The sequence below is a fragment of the Typopeltis vanoorti genome, chromosome 11, assembly GCF_054136105.1.
Source record: "Typopeltis vanoorti isolate ZY-2024b chromosome 11, IOZ_Tvanoo_1.0, whole genome shotgun sequence".
In the NCBI taxonomy this organism is placed as follows: domain Eukaryota; kingdom Metazoa; phylum Arthropoda; class Arachnida; order Uropygi; family Thelyphonidae; genus Typopeltis; species Typopeltis vanoorti.
The window spans coordinates 113,375,928-113,394,376 of record NC_143559.1 but is presented as its reverse complement, the minus strand read 5'-3'; the positions used below and the strand labels follow the sequence as shown (position 1 = coordinate 113,394,376).

The 18,449-nt window shown below is 35.4% G+C and overlaps 1 protein-coding gene across 1 annotated transcript in view; it reads left to right on the top strand.

Annotated features, from left to right (window-relative positions):
- LOC150101959 (forkhead box protein P1-like) overlaps window positions 1-18,449 on the top strand; it is a 227,939-nt gene that overhangs the window by 52,282 nt on the left and 157,208 nt on the right. Inside the window, exon 3 of the mRNA XM_090399943.1 lies at window positions 5,586-5,798. Within this exon, the coding sequence (XP_090256069.1) occupies window positions 5,586-5,798 (213 nt within the window). The remainder of the gene's footprint in view (window positions 1-5,585; window positions 5,799-18,449) is intronic.

Here is an 18,449-nt window from a genome sequence, read left to right as displayed (position 1 = left end):
GTCACCACCTAGGTCAAGACAGTTGTGTATACTACTGACAACTGTCTGATGCTATATGCCAGTATGATGGTGTCTTCACTTCAATATATTTTCTCCTGAGTACAGTCACAAGAAACGAAGTGATCGACCAAAGGAAGGCAAAAGATTTTGGCATTCTTTTCCGACTTTTGAACTATATGTTAGTTAGTACTTCATCTCGCTTTTGTGGTTTCTGAAATCGCTGCTCGTATTCCATGGTTCCACTTTATCTTCTACGCTTTTATAACATAGAACGATAACAGAGTAGCCTAAACTTGAACTATACTCTTTTGGTAATTATTTTAAAATATGAATACAATTTTTTTAAAACAAAATAGAGGTATCTACTGTCCCCCGGGTACATAACTGTTCAAATCTCGTATGTGCTACGACAGGAATTGTCTTGTCTTGGCAGTTTTCAGACTAAGATAAGTTACGATATAAACGGGGAAGGGTCGCCTGGTAACTCGAGTTTTTTTTTTTTTTTTTTTTTTTAAAACAACTCAACACAGCCAGAAGAGACTATGGGCTCAAGATCAATCACCTTATTCTGTTAAAATGAACTTTTTGAAAATCAGTTAATTTAAATTAAGGCCATCAATTTAAATAAAGTTTGCTTATACTGTCTTGTGAAATGTTTCCAGAAATAAATGAATAAAAAAAAAAAACGATAGGCGTATTCTAACATTTAATCTCAATAAAAGGTGTTCACCTACTGGCCCTTCATGGGAAATAATATTGCGTTGGCACCAGATCAAATCAAGACAAGTTGTTCACATAATTATGGAATCGTAATTAAAGAGTTGACTTACTAGCTTTTTACTATGATGTGTTTGTACCCCTGATTATTTGATACACTGTAACACTACGTGAAATTCCGATAACAACTTGTTATCCAGAGAACACCTGTAGGAACAAGTTATTTTCCGATAATTTCTCTTCAAGATTTTGTCTATTGTTGAATTGAGGTCCGAACGTTTGAAAGATAAATTAATATGTAAATAGTTTCTCATAAATCTTTCTACTTCGTTGCCAAAGCGTCAGTGGAAAGATGTAGTCCGAATCCTATTTTTCAGATGAAGCTGAATTGGGCAGTCTCAGTTGGAGGTGGAAGGAAATTTGATCTTGGACAAATGGAGATTCTCTTCCGGGAGAATAAAACAAGCAGAGATCGGCTCGTTTTATGGAGAGTCAATACTCTCTTCATAAACTTGAATCTCATTAATTTTGAATAACATGACCATTAAACTGATTGTAAAGTAACTGCATTAAATAAGGCTGATCCAAAGAGAGGAAAAAACCTGCCGATTACAGTGTTAATGAAGAATATAAATCCATTTTATCGAATACGAGAAAAACAGTTGAAAAATTCATTGATCTAAAATGTTCATTAAAGGAACATTTTACTGAATGCAGGGGAAAAATAGTCTTATTACCCAACTAACGTCAAAGATGGCATCGGATTAGGTTTCAGCATTGCTCAGTTGATAGCGACACATGTGGCTGGGAACGAATCCTGTTTGCGTCCTAAAGAAATTATGATTTAACTCAACGTGTATAAGTGAAAGGAAGAACGAGATTCCGAAGCTCTGCTTTTTTTTTTTTTTTTTTTTTTTTTCTGTCCCTCAAGGCACGCAAGCGGGAAAGAAAACACACTCGGTTGACAGACATAATAGAAAACTATGCAGATAGAGTAACTGCTCTATTTTAGCATTAATTAGATTTATATGAAGCCAAGTTACTTACCCATGACAGGCCATCTCATTTTTCTTTTAACACGTTAAGAGGAAGATGAGATAAGAAAGAAAGGCCGTTCGGGGTATAGAAATATTGTAAAGTCACGATCTTTTGGTACAGATTGCACAGAAAGAATACTGTTACTCATCAATGGTGAAAATATCTGAAAATTACCTGAACTATGAAATTCAGAGATTTACTAGATCAAAAACACCAGAAGAAAAAAAAAAAAAACGAGCACGCGACCTTTTTACTCATGTATCCGGGCACCACACTTTACATATTTTCATTTTCATCAACAGTGGCGGAAATATCACAAAACTTAGTACTTGCGAAACTGAAACTTTGCTAGGCACCAGAAAGTCGTGAGGCGATAAGGCTTATTAATGTGTATAATTATATAAGCATAGTCATTTCAAACTTTTTGCACACTGTACTATTTCCGCTAAACTATATATTCATTTGACAAAATGCATTTACAGGCCTTTAATATAATTTTCATTACTGTCCAACATTTGAGTAAGTCTTGTATTCCAGTCAGCAAATTGTATTTTGTTAACGTGTTTGTTTGATGTTTCACCCATCAGAAACCTCGTCAGTGATGCTGAAGCATTTCTCACGGTGTGATTCTTGCAACTTAGGGACCAGATCGAAGTGTGAAGGGGCCCATGCCATTATAGTACGAGGGAAGGGATAACGAAACATTTGCCTTCTATACTTTACCATAAGGTCAGCTGATCATTGTGCGATATTCGACCTAAGTCAAATTCTTTCTCAATTTTGAAATCTTATTTCGTGGAATAAGAATATCAAAAAATAAATAAAATTGCTGCGACTCTGACAGTGAAGTGCGATTTACTAGGACTTGATCCTATTACCATTTAGGTTTCGTTTATCACAAGTGTCTTACCTGCTAAGTTGAAAGCTCTGGATTCTGTGGGGAGTGGGATTTTTCCTCTTGCAAGTAGACAAATTGGCCAATAGAAGACATGCATTTTACATAATACACTAGCCTCATGCCGTTCGAGATGCAATTCGAACCTCCAGAACTTTTCAATTCTTGGGAATCGCTGCTGAAAAGCTTCTATTAAAAATAAATACAAGATTATATATTTATCTCCGATGTTTCAAGTTACTTAGTACTGAGAGTTTTTGCTCTCTTAAGATTTCTGCCTGGTCTCTGACGAAAACCAACTAGTTTGAAACAGCTATCTAGCCAGTGAAACCTTTTCAAAATGGACCAATAGGAGGTGAATATATGGACGCTTGGGCAGCAATCATCTCTCCTATAAGCTAAGGCAACTCGTAAATATCGGCGAGTGTATTCCCGTAAGCTCTCTGGTCAAATTTCATACGAAACTTTTATAGTTTCTATATTCGGCTTTGAAATAATGCTGGATTTAATATTCACTTGATTTTTATAAATTTTAGTACAAATAAGATTATATTTTATATAGTTCTTTCTTCACTTATTTCGTTTGTTCTCTCATCTCGTAAGAGATGAAGGGAGCTCTTAAACAGTTATAGCAATAAACTGCGAACCGATTGTTTGATTTTTTTACATGACAAAAAAAAAAAAAATTAAAAAAAATACGGATATAATCTGCACAGGTCATTTAGATCAGCGTTCTGTAAGGGGTGGTTCGGGCGGTCCAATAGTACTTCTCAGGGTTTTCTTAGTGGGCCACGAGAGAATTTTATTAGTAAATAAATAGGTTATTTTTTTAAACTTAGTTTGTAAATTTTCAGATACATTTTAAAATACGATATATTGAAAATCATATTAAAAAAGTTTTTTTACATAAGTCATATAATTTGAATATAATAATAATATGCATAAAGATTTTCCCAAAAAAGAAGTAGCAATCCTACGGGCGTACTTTCCACAAGCGTACGATAGCGAACAATGGGAATGTTGGACCATTCTTCCTGTAGGCATGTAATAAGATTCTAGACTGTTGTGTGGCAAACGTCCCCTGACCCCACCCGACACTCCAGTTCATTCCACGGATGTTCATACACAGATGTAAGATTAGTCTACAAACCACGCAGTTATTCGTACAGCAACCTTATGGCACGGCGCATTGTCTTGCTGAAAGAGACAATAATCAGTTCCGTAGAAACGTCACAAAATAGGAAGCATTCCATTCAGTACTTCTCGCAGTTCAATGTTCGTAGCACCATAGAGGTCCGAGGCCAAAACAGAAAAACAGACCATATCATCACACCGTCACCTCTGATTTTCAAATTTTGGGTTACACACTCTGGTAAGAGACATTCACTGGGCATTCGCCCCACCCACACTCGTCCATCTGCTCGGTAGAGGGTGTTGCGTGATTCATCGCTTCATAACACAGCTTCCCAGCTTCCACGTTCCACTGTACACGCTCTTTACACCACTTAGACAGTCCTACGATGGAAACCAATGTTGTGAGCCTAGGGTTTGAATGTTTTTGTGCAGATTCATGTTTCAATGCTCAGAACTCTGCATTCAACGTGTGGTCCTACAAATGGCGGTTTTTACATGTTATCCTAAGTGTGATAGGTCATCCACTGCGGATAGCACTTGCAGTTGACTCTCTTCTTTTCCATCTCAGTATAGAATCACTGATTGTTGACCTGGGATGGTCCAATTTGTCAACAATTTACCAAATAGATAGGCCTGCAACATGGCATCCGATCACAACGCCTCTTTCAAACTCCGTCAGTTCCTTTCTCGCAGTGATTTCACCTTCACACAGTTGCACTAACTTGGGAGCATCATATTCTTCCGATTTATACCGGCTACAAACATATGACTCGTTACATGGCACGATGCACCTTGCCCACAACGAACCCCCCCCATGGGGGGGGGGGTTCGTTGACTTCTTTCCAAGCAATGGATCAGAGCATGCGAATGTATAGTAGTACTTAAAATAAGCCACTGTGTGTCACCACAGTACGATGAGAAATCCTATCCTAATTTTTCACTGAAATATATTAAGGTTGTGTGTTATGACAACTGCGCACGGTATTGCTCTTAGGGACGCCTCTTGAAGGTTCACCTTTGGGGATAAAATATCATCTGTCGATAAAGTATGGGTTTAATGCTTCTGTAGTTACTTAGTTTCGTGATTTGCATTTTCTCTTAAACTCTCACACATTGTTATTTTTAATGGCATTCGGTCTGTTCTTTAGTCATATTCTGACTTTTTTTTTTTTTTTCCCCAAAGCTTTACGCTGTTTTTTTTTTTTTTTTTTAAGTATTCTTGGATGAATAGCATAGGTTAACAAGACAACAACAAAAAGTTACTGCACGTATGATAATTGTGCCAATCTTATGGTATATTTATAATATAGAGAGAAGAGTGGAGAGCGATTTTAATATTTCATGCTAAAAACTATTCTGTCAAATAACATATCATTTTACTAGTAAGACTATGAACGTAGACTTCACCAATGAAGATAATTCAGCAGAACAGGAACATGCACATTAACTAAAACGTATACGTTCATACTTGTGGCGTAGTGCAGTAATCTGTAATAAAGTCTAATCTGTTTGTAATCAAGTCTTAACACCAGATTGATACATTTAGTTTTATTTTTCAATAAAAAATCTCCTTGTCGTATTCCATCCTGCACATCATATAAGTGACAATTTCAGTCGACATTTAACATCTCAAAGCGTATTTTTAAAATAATTCAAAAAAGATGAGTGTTGCAAGTCTAGCAAATACAAATTGTTTTCTTTCCCTAGGCTATTTCACAAGATAACTGCATGTTTAAATCATTAACTTTATAATATAAAGACCAATTCATTGGCTAATTAGAAATATTTACGAATCTTGTAGGGTCTCAAGAACCAAATGCTCAAAGTGGGTCATTCATCCGGTGATAAGATGCCTGCTGACACCTCACTCCCAGGGCCTCCACCTCTCTTGATGATGAGTCCTCAGGTTCTTGCACAGCAGCAAATGCAACAGCTGTTACAACATCAGGTGTTATCTCCAAGCCAATTACAACAACTGCTACAGCAACAACAGTCCATATTTCTTCAGCAGCAGGTAAGACCGAAGCGACGGAATGTGGCTATTACAAGGAATAGCCACGCTATTCCTTGTAATAGATTTTAGCACTGTTTAATATATTTGGTTTGTTTGGTAGATTCTTCTCTTTTACCGGAAAGGACTACCTTCGTGATTAAAGTTATGTGTAGGACTATATATGTAAAGGAAGCATCTAAAGTTTTCGTTTACACGAAAGGTTTTTTCATCTTCAAGTTGCAATTGCGCAACATTTTTTGCAAAAAGAAAACAAACAAACAAAAAAAAACGAGACTTGGCATCTTACTGACATGAGAGCTTGTGTCCAAGGTCGGAGTTGGGACAACTTATGCAATGGCATGTTTTACTTCAACAGTCTTTCAGGATTTTTTCTTTCTTTCTTTCTTGCATCTTCTTTTTTTAAATAGATATTACATAGCATAATGATAACTTGTGACGTAATGGAAATTAAACCGGTTATTCGGACTTCATACCCAGTAAACGAGATATTTATTTATAATAATAGTAATCTGCCGTATCTACAGGTCTTTGGCCCTCAACCCGCCAAGTATCGTTGGTTTTCGTAACCATAAGGTTAGGATGAGCCTCCTTAGCTCAGTTGGTTTAGCGTCTTAGACGAATTTTTTAGTTGGAAAGAACCGTCTCTGACGTGAGGAATATTATCAAGTGTTTTCAATTAAATTGTGAGTTACCCAGTCTCATACGGAGGTGGAGGATTTCTTTCTCCCGGAAACTCAGGTTTCCCCCCTCAAAAAAAAGACCAACCTTCCGGTAGAACCAATATACAGATATAGGACATCACAGGAAATAAGGTTTAACTATTCTATTCCATCGGATTTAGTTTTGAATGCCTACACAGTAAAGTGTGGGTCTACGCATAAGTGTAAATCAGGAAGGAAGGAAGGAATTTTAGGATAAGGTGGTTAATCTTATGCGTAATATGTATTGCATGTGTTCTCCTGGATAGTTTGTTTGCATGCGGGACGAAAAAAGCAAGTTATCAGGAAGATAAAATCTGCCATGCGCTTCTGGTCGCTTGCCTATTTTGTGGGATGAAAAACTAGAGTTTCCGCGAGAAAAAAACAACAAAAAAACCTGTTACCTTGTGAGATCGACTTTTTCACCTTTGGTTAAAGATACTTATGAAAGTCACAAGATTCTTTGCGTTCTGGACACGACATAATTCGAACCCAGGTCTTTCCTTCAAGGCTGTGTAGTCAAAGCAGAAATATACTTTGGAAATGGATCAGTGATGTTCGAAGTTCCATTGCAATCACAGTAAGATTGTTTCGATTTAGGACATTATACTCGTATAAGCTGGCTATTGTAGACACTTGGAATGTTCCGTCTGACAGCAGTTAACAGGAAAATTGGTAAAGTAAGCATTAATGAGTAGTAATGGTTTCGTAAAAGAAATAAAAGCGAGAATATGACACAAGTATATGTTTTCTTGTAGTTTTGATGGCTTTCTGTAATGATTATAGGAGAAACCTAAACGTTCCCACTAAAGAAGCTATGATTGCAAAATGTTTTCTTCTTAGGGAAAAGTAAAGGTAGATCGGATAGTCTGAATCTTATACTACTAAAATTGCGTTTATATGAGATGTGAAGATGGAGAATATAGTGATTAATTCATAGGAGATTTGGTTTAAAAATATCGAAATTCATTTCTGTCATAAATCGTGCCACCAGATGATGCAGCGCGCGCGCCCGCGCGTATGTGTGTGTATGGTGACGTGACTACACACGCTACTCGTCCAAATCATCCGTGATTAGCGTAGAGGCTCGTTTATATTTTCGATCACGAAGGCATTGTGTCTTATGAATACGTTTGACATAATCACACCGCTAATAAACAGCTGTATTTGTAAGTTTCGAAGCATCTCTACGATGCAGTGAGTAAACCATCTGTAAGGATCCGGAGAATATCAACTCTACTGTCACTGCACGCTCTCTCAACTCTTAATGAAGAGTTGTACTGAAAATTTCCTAATAATGCTCCCTGCACTTTTAGCATTCGTTTTAGTCTTCTCTCTCTGTCACTTGCCTTGATGTATCGTTTGGAAAATAGAGTTTCGCTTTGGGATCAGAAGTACTCTTGGTTCTCTACTGTCTGCGAATGTCCAAAAAATGCAAGCTACTCCTGTAGTAGCCAACATGCCCTTAAAAGTGAAAATGGCTACCCTACTTAATCTTCGAAGCCTGGTTTTGTAATAAGTGTGGAAAAGGGGCCATTTCTGTAACCCTCTGTTTTTGAAATCCCGGACAGTTAGTTTGAGATTGAGTTACGAGCTTCTCCTCTTCCTTGTCTTCTTCGAATAGAAGTGGAGATCGCATACATAACTGTGATTTAGCGTTCGAGTTAAGTAGCATTTTGCTAATGTGGAACCGGCATATTTAATGGACATGACTCCATATAAGTTTTTCCTTCCTATTTTTTTTTCTCTCAAGCTAAATGATTTGAAATTATTAATCAGAATTACACTACTAGAATAAGTATTCCAGCAGCTTCCTGATGCTTCAAAAAAAAAAAAAAAGTGTACCTGTTTTGAAAGCACTTCTGTATCGCACTCGTGAGAACAACATGATCTTTGCCCTTCGGTTGGAAAGATCTATGCTCAAATCCTGTCTGGTACCGGAAGAATCTTTATAAATACTTTTCAAGAGAAGGTGAGTTAGCCAGTCTCCTATGGAGGTGCAGGATTCGTCGTCCATCAAAACCATCCGAAGAGCACACGCAATTTATAGACCTAATATACCAGTCACGTAGTCTGTCGAAGAAATGCTACAATTTCATTAATGTTCCAACTTAAGTTTTGTCACGTAATTCTATATATAACTTTCCGTCCTTTTATCAGACAATGTATAATGAAACGTGACTGAACATGCATCCACATAGAAAAATCATCCAGTGAGAAAGGCGAGTTTTTTTTCAAGCTGAAAAAAAAACTAGCTTCATAAGCTGAAGCATACAACATTTAGTGTGCTGCTTATATCTGTTTTGGTTATATAACACTAAACGGCCGAGACTGGCATATGCACGAGCTACATGATCTAGTCCTCAGGAAATATCAGTTAAATTTCACAACAGGTTTTGTTTGACATCAGTGAACTAAGTATTAATTAGCATATTGTCATAATACTTTCTAAAGAAACCTCTTAAACCTTATCTTGTGCAAAAATAAAAAGTTTCTCTTTGTATCATATTACGTGTGTTGACTCAGAATTGTTACAGCAATTTGTAGTGAGAATATGTTTTCTAGGAAAGTGAATTTTAACTCCCCAATACAAAATATATATATATATATAACATCTTTATTCGTTCGGGCTTTAGTTGACTCGGTTGTAACTAAGTTCTTCAAAATGTAAACAAAGGATAAAAACAAAGGAATGCTGCATCTTCAAACCCTTGGCTGTACTATTTTGATTAAGTATTGGAACACCGGAGAAATACAAATATCAAATTATGAAATTCTTAAGACGGTGTAGGTCCACCCTTTAGCGTAGGTAAATCAACACATTTACTGAACATGATAAACTTGAGTTACTTCTGAACGTTACCTCTGTGAAGATAAACCTCCAAGGAGACGTTTTTCTATTGAACCCTTCTAGGTTTACTCTAATAAATGTTAACGTTTTTGCCAGTCAGTTAGAAACATTTTATCCTCAAACCAAGTTATAATAAACTTTGCTGTTTAACGTGAGGCATTATCATGTTGGAACAGGTATGTGACCCTACCCTTCACCGCAGAAAATTATGAGTGAAGGAATAGGCAGCGATATCCAGAACGTGTAGATACAATTTCGTCGTTCATGGTAATGTCGGGGAAAAAAAAAAAAGAGAGATTAATTTTGTACAATGAAAATAATTTCATACCACCATGCTGTGCATTTGGGATCAGACTCGTCCATCCGATGGGAGACCGTAGTGAGATCCATCATTCTAAAATATACCTGTTGACTAGGAATTCTTGTTATCAGAGGATGGTTGGTTGGCAGAAGCTCACGCAAGGAAATACAGTGAATGAATACTTTATGTACTCTTCGCACACTGGTATTCACATCCTTAAGCTTTCAGATTTTTCTCTGTGGTTGTGTTGCACCTTTTCTTGCAAGACTTTACAACATGTAGTATAGTCGTGAGGTCCCTTTTTGTGAAAATTTGCAATCTGCATGGCCAAAGTTTCTCTGATATTTCTGTTCAATCTCTGTTTTTATACAATGCTCCATACCGATGTGTTGGGGAAGTTTAACGCCTCAGTAATCTTTGTGCTCAGCCATGCAATATGACATCTGACAACCTGTCACGTTCGATGTCTTTTAAGCTCTGCTCCGTGTGGTATTTTAGTTCGAACTGGACATGACACTTGACTGATTTCTCCTTTATATACGTATCTTCCTAGAACGCAACGTACATCATTTGTATAGCCACTCGTCGTATATGTTTGCGCTTCTGCTTCTACTTCTACATTTGGAATTTTCAGATGGTACAGCAAAACAGTGTACAATTAATAGCGAAATAATTAAATTTGATAAGGAAACCATAAGGGTAATTTTGCTCGAAAAACTGAACATGTCCACACCAGCTTTCCAAATCGCGTGGATATAGTTTTTAGGAAAAGTATCACCTGCCTTCTTATCCCCACTTATCTTCATATGGCAACTGCAGGTTCGTTTTGGAAAGATTTAATAGTACTGAGTGACGATATGCTAAAGAAGCTGATGCCAACTTTGAAATGAATCTACAGAGGGAGAGAGAGAGAGAGAGAGAGAGAGAGAGAGAGAGAAGAATGGAATTTTGCTTTTATTTAAACCAAAGACTATATATCATTAGCATAAGTAGAAGAGATTCTCAAGGTGAAGTGTATGCCCCCAGCACGTTGTGTAATTCTGTCTAATTACAAAATTGGCAAAATTATGGGGAGCATTGCGAGAGGATTTGTACAGATGAAGATTATGGATTGCTGTTTCTCATCCCGATTTGAACTCAAATAGGCTTCTTACTATACTGGAAGAGCTGTACTTGTATAAGTTTATGAGACATGGGATTTAGAAGTCATAGATACTAAACAATAATCACTGAAGAAAATAAAAAAAAAAAAGAAAATTGCTGTCTGTTATAATGTTTTTTTTTTTTTTTTTTTAGTTTGTAAGAATATAAATTTCATGTTCAAATTTCTCGAAAAAATTTATAAAAATTGTGTCATCTTGGAAATATTTGATTTCTTAGGAAGTAATGCTTGGGGAATCACATTCACAACTTTGCAAGGTTGCAAAATTACTAGTCGACAACCCCCCCCTTTGTTTTTTCTTTTTAAGGACGATTGCTTTACGAAACTGTTATGAGTTGTAAATATTAGTTTAAGCATGCACTTTTGCTCTATAATGTTTTGTTCATTGCACATTTCTTGCTATAAACACACCTCAAAATGCTTACGATTTCCTGTTTTTTTTTATTTATTATTATTATTTTTATATAGATAGGAAACAAATTTCTGTGTTCTCTAATTAAGGTTGCTAAATTTTCAAATGCTGAAATCGAGATATGCATACGTGACGTTCTGTTTGACGTATGACTATAGCGATATATTATTTACTGTTATTAGCAGACATTTAAAAAAAAGTACAACGTAATTCACTGGTTCGTATTTGATTTTGCTGCGATGCAGGAAATTATAATAATATACTGCACATTGTGATTTTATTCCTGCATATGGACTACGCGACATTTACCTTCAGTTGGAAAGACTTGTTGGGTTCAAATCCTGGCTAAGATTTGAGGATCTTCATAAAGGCATTTTAGTCAAAGGCGAGCTAGCTAGCTGGTTTCATAGAATTTTTTGGATCAGAAGGGCACGTTTCCTGACCGAAGCAGTTGTTATTGAAAGATATTTGTCAGGGATGGCGTCATTTACTTATTAAGCAACGCCTGACAACAATCCATCTGACGTATTGTTTTGGTGTATGGCTGCACTCAACACGTTTGTAATTCTTTCATTTGGTTACACATAATTTCTGAAATGCCAAATTCTGTAGGTCATTTACGGATGTCTTAAGTAAGCAAAATACTAATTTTGAACATCGTGGCACACGTCATGTAGTGTTCATGTTCTGCCAGATCGCGATGCATGATGGATATTGTCACTGAACCCTTTCATTTTGTGGATGGGATTCATATTAATGTATATAGTGATATTTGATCCACACTGTGGTTCAGATGTAGGTTTCCGATTACAATTTGCAATTTTATTTCGGATGATGTTTAGCTAATTAAAATTTTAATATTCATTTTTATCAAGTTGCGTTTTAGTATGTATCGATTTAAACATTTCAGTGTTACTATATTATTATGCTTCACGTGCATAAGGTCTAAGAAAATAGGGTTTTTATAAATTAAAAATTACTTATCGTAGATTATATTTCGTGTGTTTTCTTGAGAATGGGTATAATGTTGGAGCTGTTGTTTTCCATTGTTTTCAAGTGTGGTTCCGGAATCAATCTTATTGAAAACTGTTGTGAAAGTTTCATTGCCATGTTAAAAAATGAAGGTAATAGTAAATCTCCTTGAAATAAGCGTCTTGCCTTAAAAAACAATCTATGTGAAAGGAAATCAGATGATTTCCTATAGTCAATACATACATGTGGAACTTAGTTTTTTGTTGTCTTTTTTGACTTTCTGAAGGTCTCTTTATCGATTTATAATTGATTTTTTGTTTCTCTAAGGTTTCTATAGTTACCCTTTTTTGTTTAAAGGTTAGAGGGAAGGAAATTTCTAACCGGTGATTATAAATGGAACCTGCCACAGTTAGCATGTTATTGCGATAGTTATTTGGTGAAGCTCTTTTTGTTTTTATAGGAATGTTCTTCCTACCTATATCTGTAGTAAGTAATTGAATTGGTGGGCTAAAATTTATTTTTTATTTGGTTCAACACGTCATTATTCTAAGACTTTTCAACCAAGATTCTATGAGAGTGTCGTTGATTGATTCTAAACAAGCAATTCAATCTCTGATTGGTTCCTCATAGCGAGTGCGTTTCTTGGATGATGCTAAAATTCTTTGCTTTAATTCTTCTGTTGTTGTTTTTGCCTTTAAATGGTATCGTTTATTTCAACTACTCCCATTTTTCAGATTTCCTCTTTTATATTTTTATTGCCAACGTTAGATGGTTTCCACTTTTTTTTTATGGCACGAACTTCTTTTTATATTTTGTATGTTAATTGCTTTATTATCAGTTGTGGTGCTGTGAATTAGTTGATTGGTTTCTTTTAATATTTAATAATTAATAGTTTAAGGTATTTCCTTCAGACAGGAGACAAATGAATACACTCGCCCTTGATGAATAGCTTCAGATTGTACAAAATATAATATTTTGAAATAAAAAATAGTTTTCTAAGCAATTATTTTTAAATTTAATAAATCACAGAAGAATATGCGTAATATACGAGGGCATGGATGTAACAGATTATATTTTCCAAAAAATCAATTTGTTTTTACTGTTCTTCATATTCTTCTTATTTATTGACTCTTCCTTCTTGGAATGGTTCTCACACAAATGTTCCAAAGAATGATACAGCACTACTAATAACTTTATGGAACTCCTCCTTATTGGGACATATTGATTTTTAAAAAAATAATAACAATAAGGTTGGAGAGGGGAGATCTTGTGCAAGTACTTTTTTTTTTTTTTTTTTTTTTTGCGATTCGGATTTTTATATCGAGCCTTGCCAGATTTTGTTTCAGCATTAATAGTGCTTAAACATAGAAAGAAACGACTGTGATCGTTTTTCATAATTCTTATTGTCTCGGACTCGTTGAAATTCTGATTCTTATGACAACAATTTTTTTTTTTTTTTTAAATAGACAACCATTATAAACTCAAGGTTCTATACAAGGTCATCTAGAGCAGTCTTTTACAAACATCCAATGTCCCCTGTGGGTCCGAGAGCGAGCATGCAACTGCTCAGGCAACCAGGCCGGTGATAATATTTACTGACTCTTCTTAAATGAACTTTTTTTTTTTTTGTTTGTTTTTATTTTTTTTTTCTTTTTGAACTTAACTCATGTTTTTAATCTTTCTTTGCAGTTCTTCAAAGTTCTCTCTCTATAGAACTTCTTCAATCCATTAACTCTTGTCAATTCATTTCAGAGTTTGGGATTTTTTCCATCCCTCTAACTAACCGTACTTGATACATTCACTTTTGTTATGTTATCCTTGAACTAGTGGGTTTGATTCATAGTAACATTATTATATAATAGCTTTGTTTAACATTGCTAACTATAGTTATGTGTCCATTTGTTTTATAGTTCCACTTCCTGCTTAGCGAAGGAAATTGAGCGCTGTTGCACATTATTTCCTGGCGTCCACGAGCAATAGCATTTAACACAATCCTTGTTGACGCGGGTGACAGCTGATCCGATATGGTGGACTGTGTTCTAGTTTTAGAACTGTTATGAATGAAATGAGATACTTTTAGTCTGGTTTATCTGAATCGACCAATCTAGCTTGGGTGATCCTTCTTAACAGTACTCTTAGCTTCATTGAAGCAAGCAGTTCTTTCTACCAAGGCAAAATGGTATCTCCAGGCGAGGATTATTATTATTATTAGTTTTCTTTCAGGAGACATTATAGCATAAATACGGCGATTATTATTATTGTTATTCAGTTTCCTCCCTGCGACACAAATTTCTCTAGGATAGCAATGGCATGAACACCATAAATTTCTATTTTCTGCGTACAACTTATGAAAACGTTATAGCCAAATGTTTCGAGATCATTGCTGTGGAAGGTGTTCATGTTCGCCTTCCGCGGTGCAACTGTGAAGTTGATGAGTTATCCATGTCTCATACGGTGGAAGTGATCGGATTTTTTCCATGCGGAAACGAGTTTTTTTTTTTTAAATTCCGCAAAAGAGGCAGACTAGTCGGCGAACACACGAAATAGTTCTACTAAACATGCAATGCTAGAAAAGAATGGAACACAGGCAAGATATCCACGTGCGATTACTCACAGTATTGTCTCGCCTTCAGTCTCGTTACATATCGAACCCATCAATTTCGTATGTGTGAAGAGATTCACACTGTCTTTAATCATTGTATATGAAGTGAATTTTAATTAATCTATCTCTCACCTATAATAGTTATCTGTTTTTTTCCTTAAAGCTATATTAACGCAGTCCTTAACTGACCGGTTTCTGAAGGCCATTCTACATATTTTATGTAGATTAAAAAAAATCTTATATTCGTTCCAATTTTTGTCACTTCCTTTTTTACTATGCCCTGAAGGTTAGTTAAGCTAATGCAACAAATTCCTGCTATCTTATGCACTCCTTAAATGAATTTATTAACTTCCATTAAGTCTCATCTGAAGCCTCCGTTGCTCAGTCGGTTTCGATTATGCTCTTTGGTTAGAGGGGTTCAGATTCCGTCTAGGATGTGAAGAACTTTTATCAGGCCTTGTCATATGAAGGTGAGCTCATACGGAGGGGAAAGGGTTTTACTCCGGAAACTCACGTTTTACTTTCTGTTAGATAAGCAAACTGGGCAGAAGAAGACACGCAATATACAGACATGGGACGCCAGGGGAATACGGACTAACCACCATATTCCGTCGGATTTGGTTTAAACGCCAGCATGGTGCTGCGTGACTTTATGCATAAGGGTAAAACAGTTAGGAAGGAAGTGTCGTCATTCTTATTAGACTATAAAACTTAATTCTGCGCACCCAGGTAACTTTACTGAGTACCTTCAAATCTCTTGACGACCATCTAGATAAAATTAGTATATATTAAACTTACTATCTTTCTGAGCTTTATGAGTTGCTAGTATGATTCCTGTGCTTAAACTCCTGTCAGCCACAAAATAAAATAAAAATCTTCTAACTCATTTTCACTAAAATGAAATGAAAAGGGATTAGCCCTAGCTCGAAAATCGACAACTTAAGTGCATTCCTACGGCATGATAGATAGAGCCGATTTTTCTCGTGGGCCTAAATATAAAAGTTCCTTATATGTACTCGTTTGTTCTTAGGTTGGTTTTGCTTAGTTGAGGGATTAAAAGTCCAGATTTTTTTCAAGTAGGAAAACTCTACTTGCCAGCGCCAAAAATCGGAATTTGGTTGGAAAAAAAGGCCTAGAGAAAAAAAAAAAAATACTCTAGTCGGTGACTAGAATCGAACCTATATATAAATGTTCATTCATTTACTAACGCTAGAGATTACTGTAAGGATATGAGCACTGTGCCAACCAAAATAAATAAATCCTTACATTCATTTATCCTTTCCAAAATTAATTGACCATGCCACCATTGAACGTGTGCCATCTGTTAGATGAAGACCATCTGACCAAATCGTATACTCTTGTCCATAGTCTGTATTCGTGAAAACGATTTAGGACGTGCAGAAATTTAGAAAGTCCGCAACCTTGAACCAATATCCATAAATACATTAATGATTCAAGTAACTCTGCTCCTAATCTGTTAATGCTTATGGGTTCGGTGTAGTTGGTGGATAACGTGGTGGACACGAAAGTTATAGAGTGGGTGCCCTTCTTCGATGAGTCTTTGGACTCCTTGGAAGTGTCACGAAATAATATGTTCAGAAAAACTTAATATGTTGATTTTAATGTACTTCACAATATCTGAGTCATTAAGTAATCTGGATTTATATATATTATTTAATATTGTTTAAGTTGTATCATGTTATATCTTTTCCTCTCCACACACACACATACACCTCAGATAAGTGCCGTCTATTCTGTAATTAATTTTTTCTGTAACTAAAAAACAAAACAAGGAAGTTTTAGAAAAATATCTCTTGGCATGCATCCACATCTGGCTCACGGCACTATCGCGTGGTTCAAACTGTTTGTATTCAATGTTTAAATTCAATATTTTTTTTTATATTTCAATATTTCTATATTTGTTATTTTTAGTCACTGATGGGACTACTTCAATTCAAGTTTGCGTGGTTCGAACTGAACCACGCAAACTTGAATTGAAGTAGTCCCATCAGTGACTAAAAATAACAAATATAGAACTTGATTTCACCAAACAAACTTCCTTCCAACAGAAACATATTTCGTTCGTCTCACTGATTTATTTATTTTTATTATTGAAAATGTAAACTTCACAAGTTTTGTTTCCACTGTATATCGGATTCGTATTTTTTTTTTTTTTTCATTCTTTCCATGTTGCTTGACAAGTTACTGTAAGCCATCAATAAGATGGTTGGTAGTCTCACACAGAGCAATGGCATTCATCTTCCATCTAAAGATATAAAACATTCATGTCCACGGTAGGATTTGAACCTACTCTAACCACGTGATCGGCAAATTATCTCAACCCTACCCTTGTTAATAATGCATAAATAGGTTTACAACTTTTCATGTGTGAGATTCACATGAAAAATAATAAAAAAATCCTACTAAATTCATCATGGGATGGTCGAGGAGTTGATGAAACAGATGTTTCATTTTAAAACAGGGGTTGTCTCGCTAAGTATTATTATTATTATTATTATTATTATTATTATTATTTTCAACGGAATCCTTTTACAATGCCGTAAAAGTAAGGTTTTATTTACTATTACTTCATAGTACTATGCATTTTTAGTAATACAGCATTTCGAATTCAGAATTTTTCTTTTACTTCGACTTCAAATTGTTCAACTTTTTTTTTTTTTTTTTTTTTGTATTAGATTATTCAGCAGTTAAAGGTTCTACAGTAGCTATCGCGAACAAATGAACCTTGCTAATGGTTTCATGGGGCAAAAGGGTAAAAGTATTCTTTCGTTACACCGTGCCTTTTGCCACGAACTTTTCTGTAATCTGACTACATACATGTTGAAGTTTGCTTTTTCGAATCGTCATATACACGTTTTTTTTTGTTTTGCTATTATATTTACTTTGTGTACTTATATGTCAAGTACGATCACACAATTTACCAAATCGCTACAGAAGTATCTTCAGTTTCTTATTATATTATTCTTTCACTATTTTTTTTTTATATCATAAGAAATTAATAGCAAAGAAATAGTTTGAACTTTTAACACGAGCATTCGGTATTCTAAACACTTTCAACACGTACTTCCAACGTCTCTAAAAGCAGCTCATTGGTAATTAAGTATTGCACAAAGTTCGTTAGAAATCAAAGCTACTGGTTAGCGGACTGGCGTCTTTAGACTTTGGCTTCATAAAACTATATAAACTAAGAAGATCCTGTTTAAGAAAGAGAAGGATATTACGTAACATTTTTGAAACTGCAGTTTAAATTTGTATTTGACCGTTTGTAGCAGTGCTACAAACACGTTTAGGCATTACAGTGGAGCTTTTTAGCACTCGTTATGTGCATATACAGTAGTATATAACTTCGCGAAACTAGCGCTGTGATACACCTAAAAGTTCTTGTTAAGAATCATGGGGGGGGGGGGGTGCGGAATTCGCATAATCCCGTTGCTTTTCTGTGTATGAAACTTTGTGCTTATAGGAACGTATAAAATTTCATTGTAAAACCTCATTAAAATTGTAAACTAGTTGTTCCTTTGGGGATAATTTTGAAATACGTTTTTTGCTTGAGATTTAGCTGAGGCGATAATATGGTTGGTTTTATTCCATTTTCTTGGTATTCACTACTAATTAAAGCATATTATGGATAT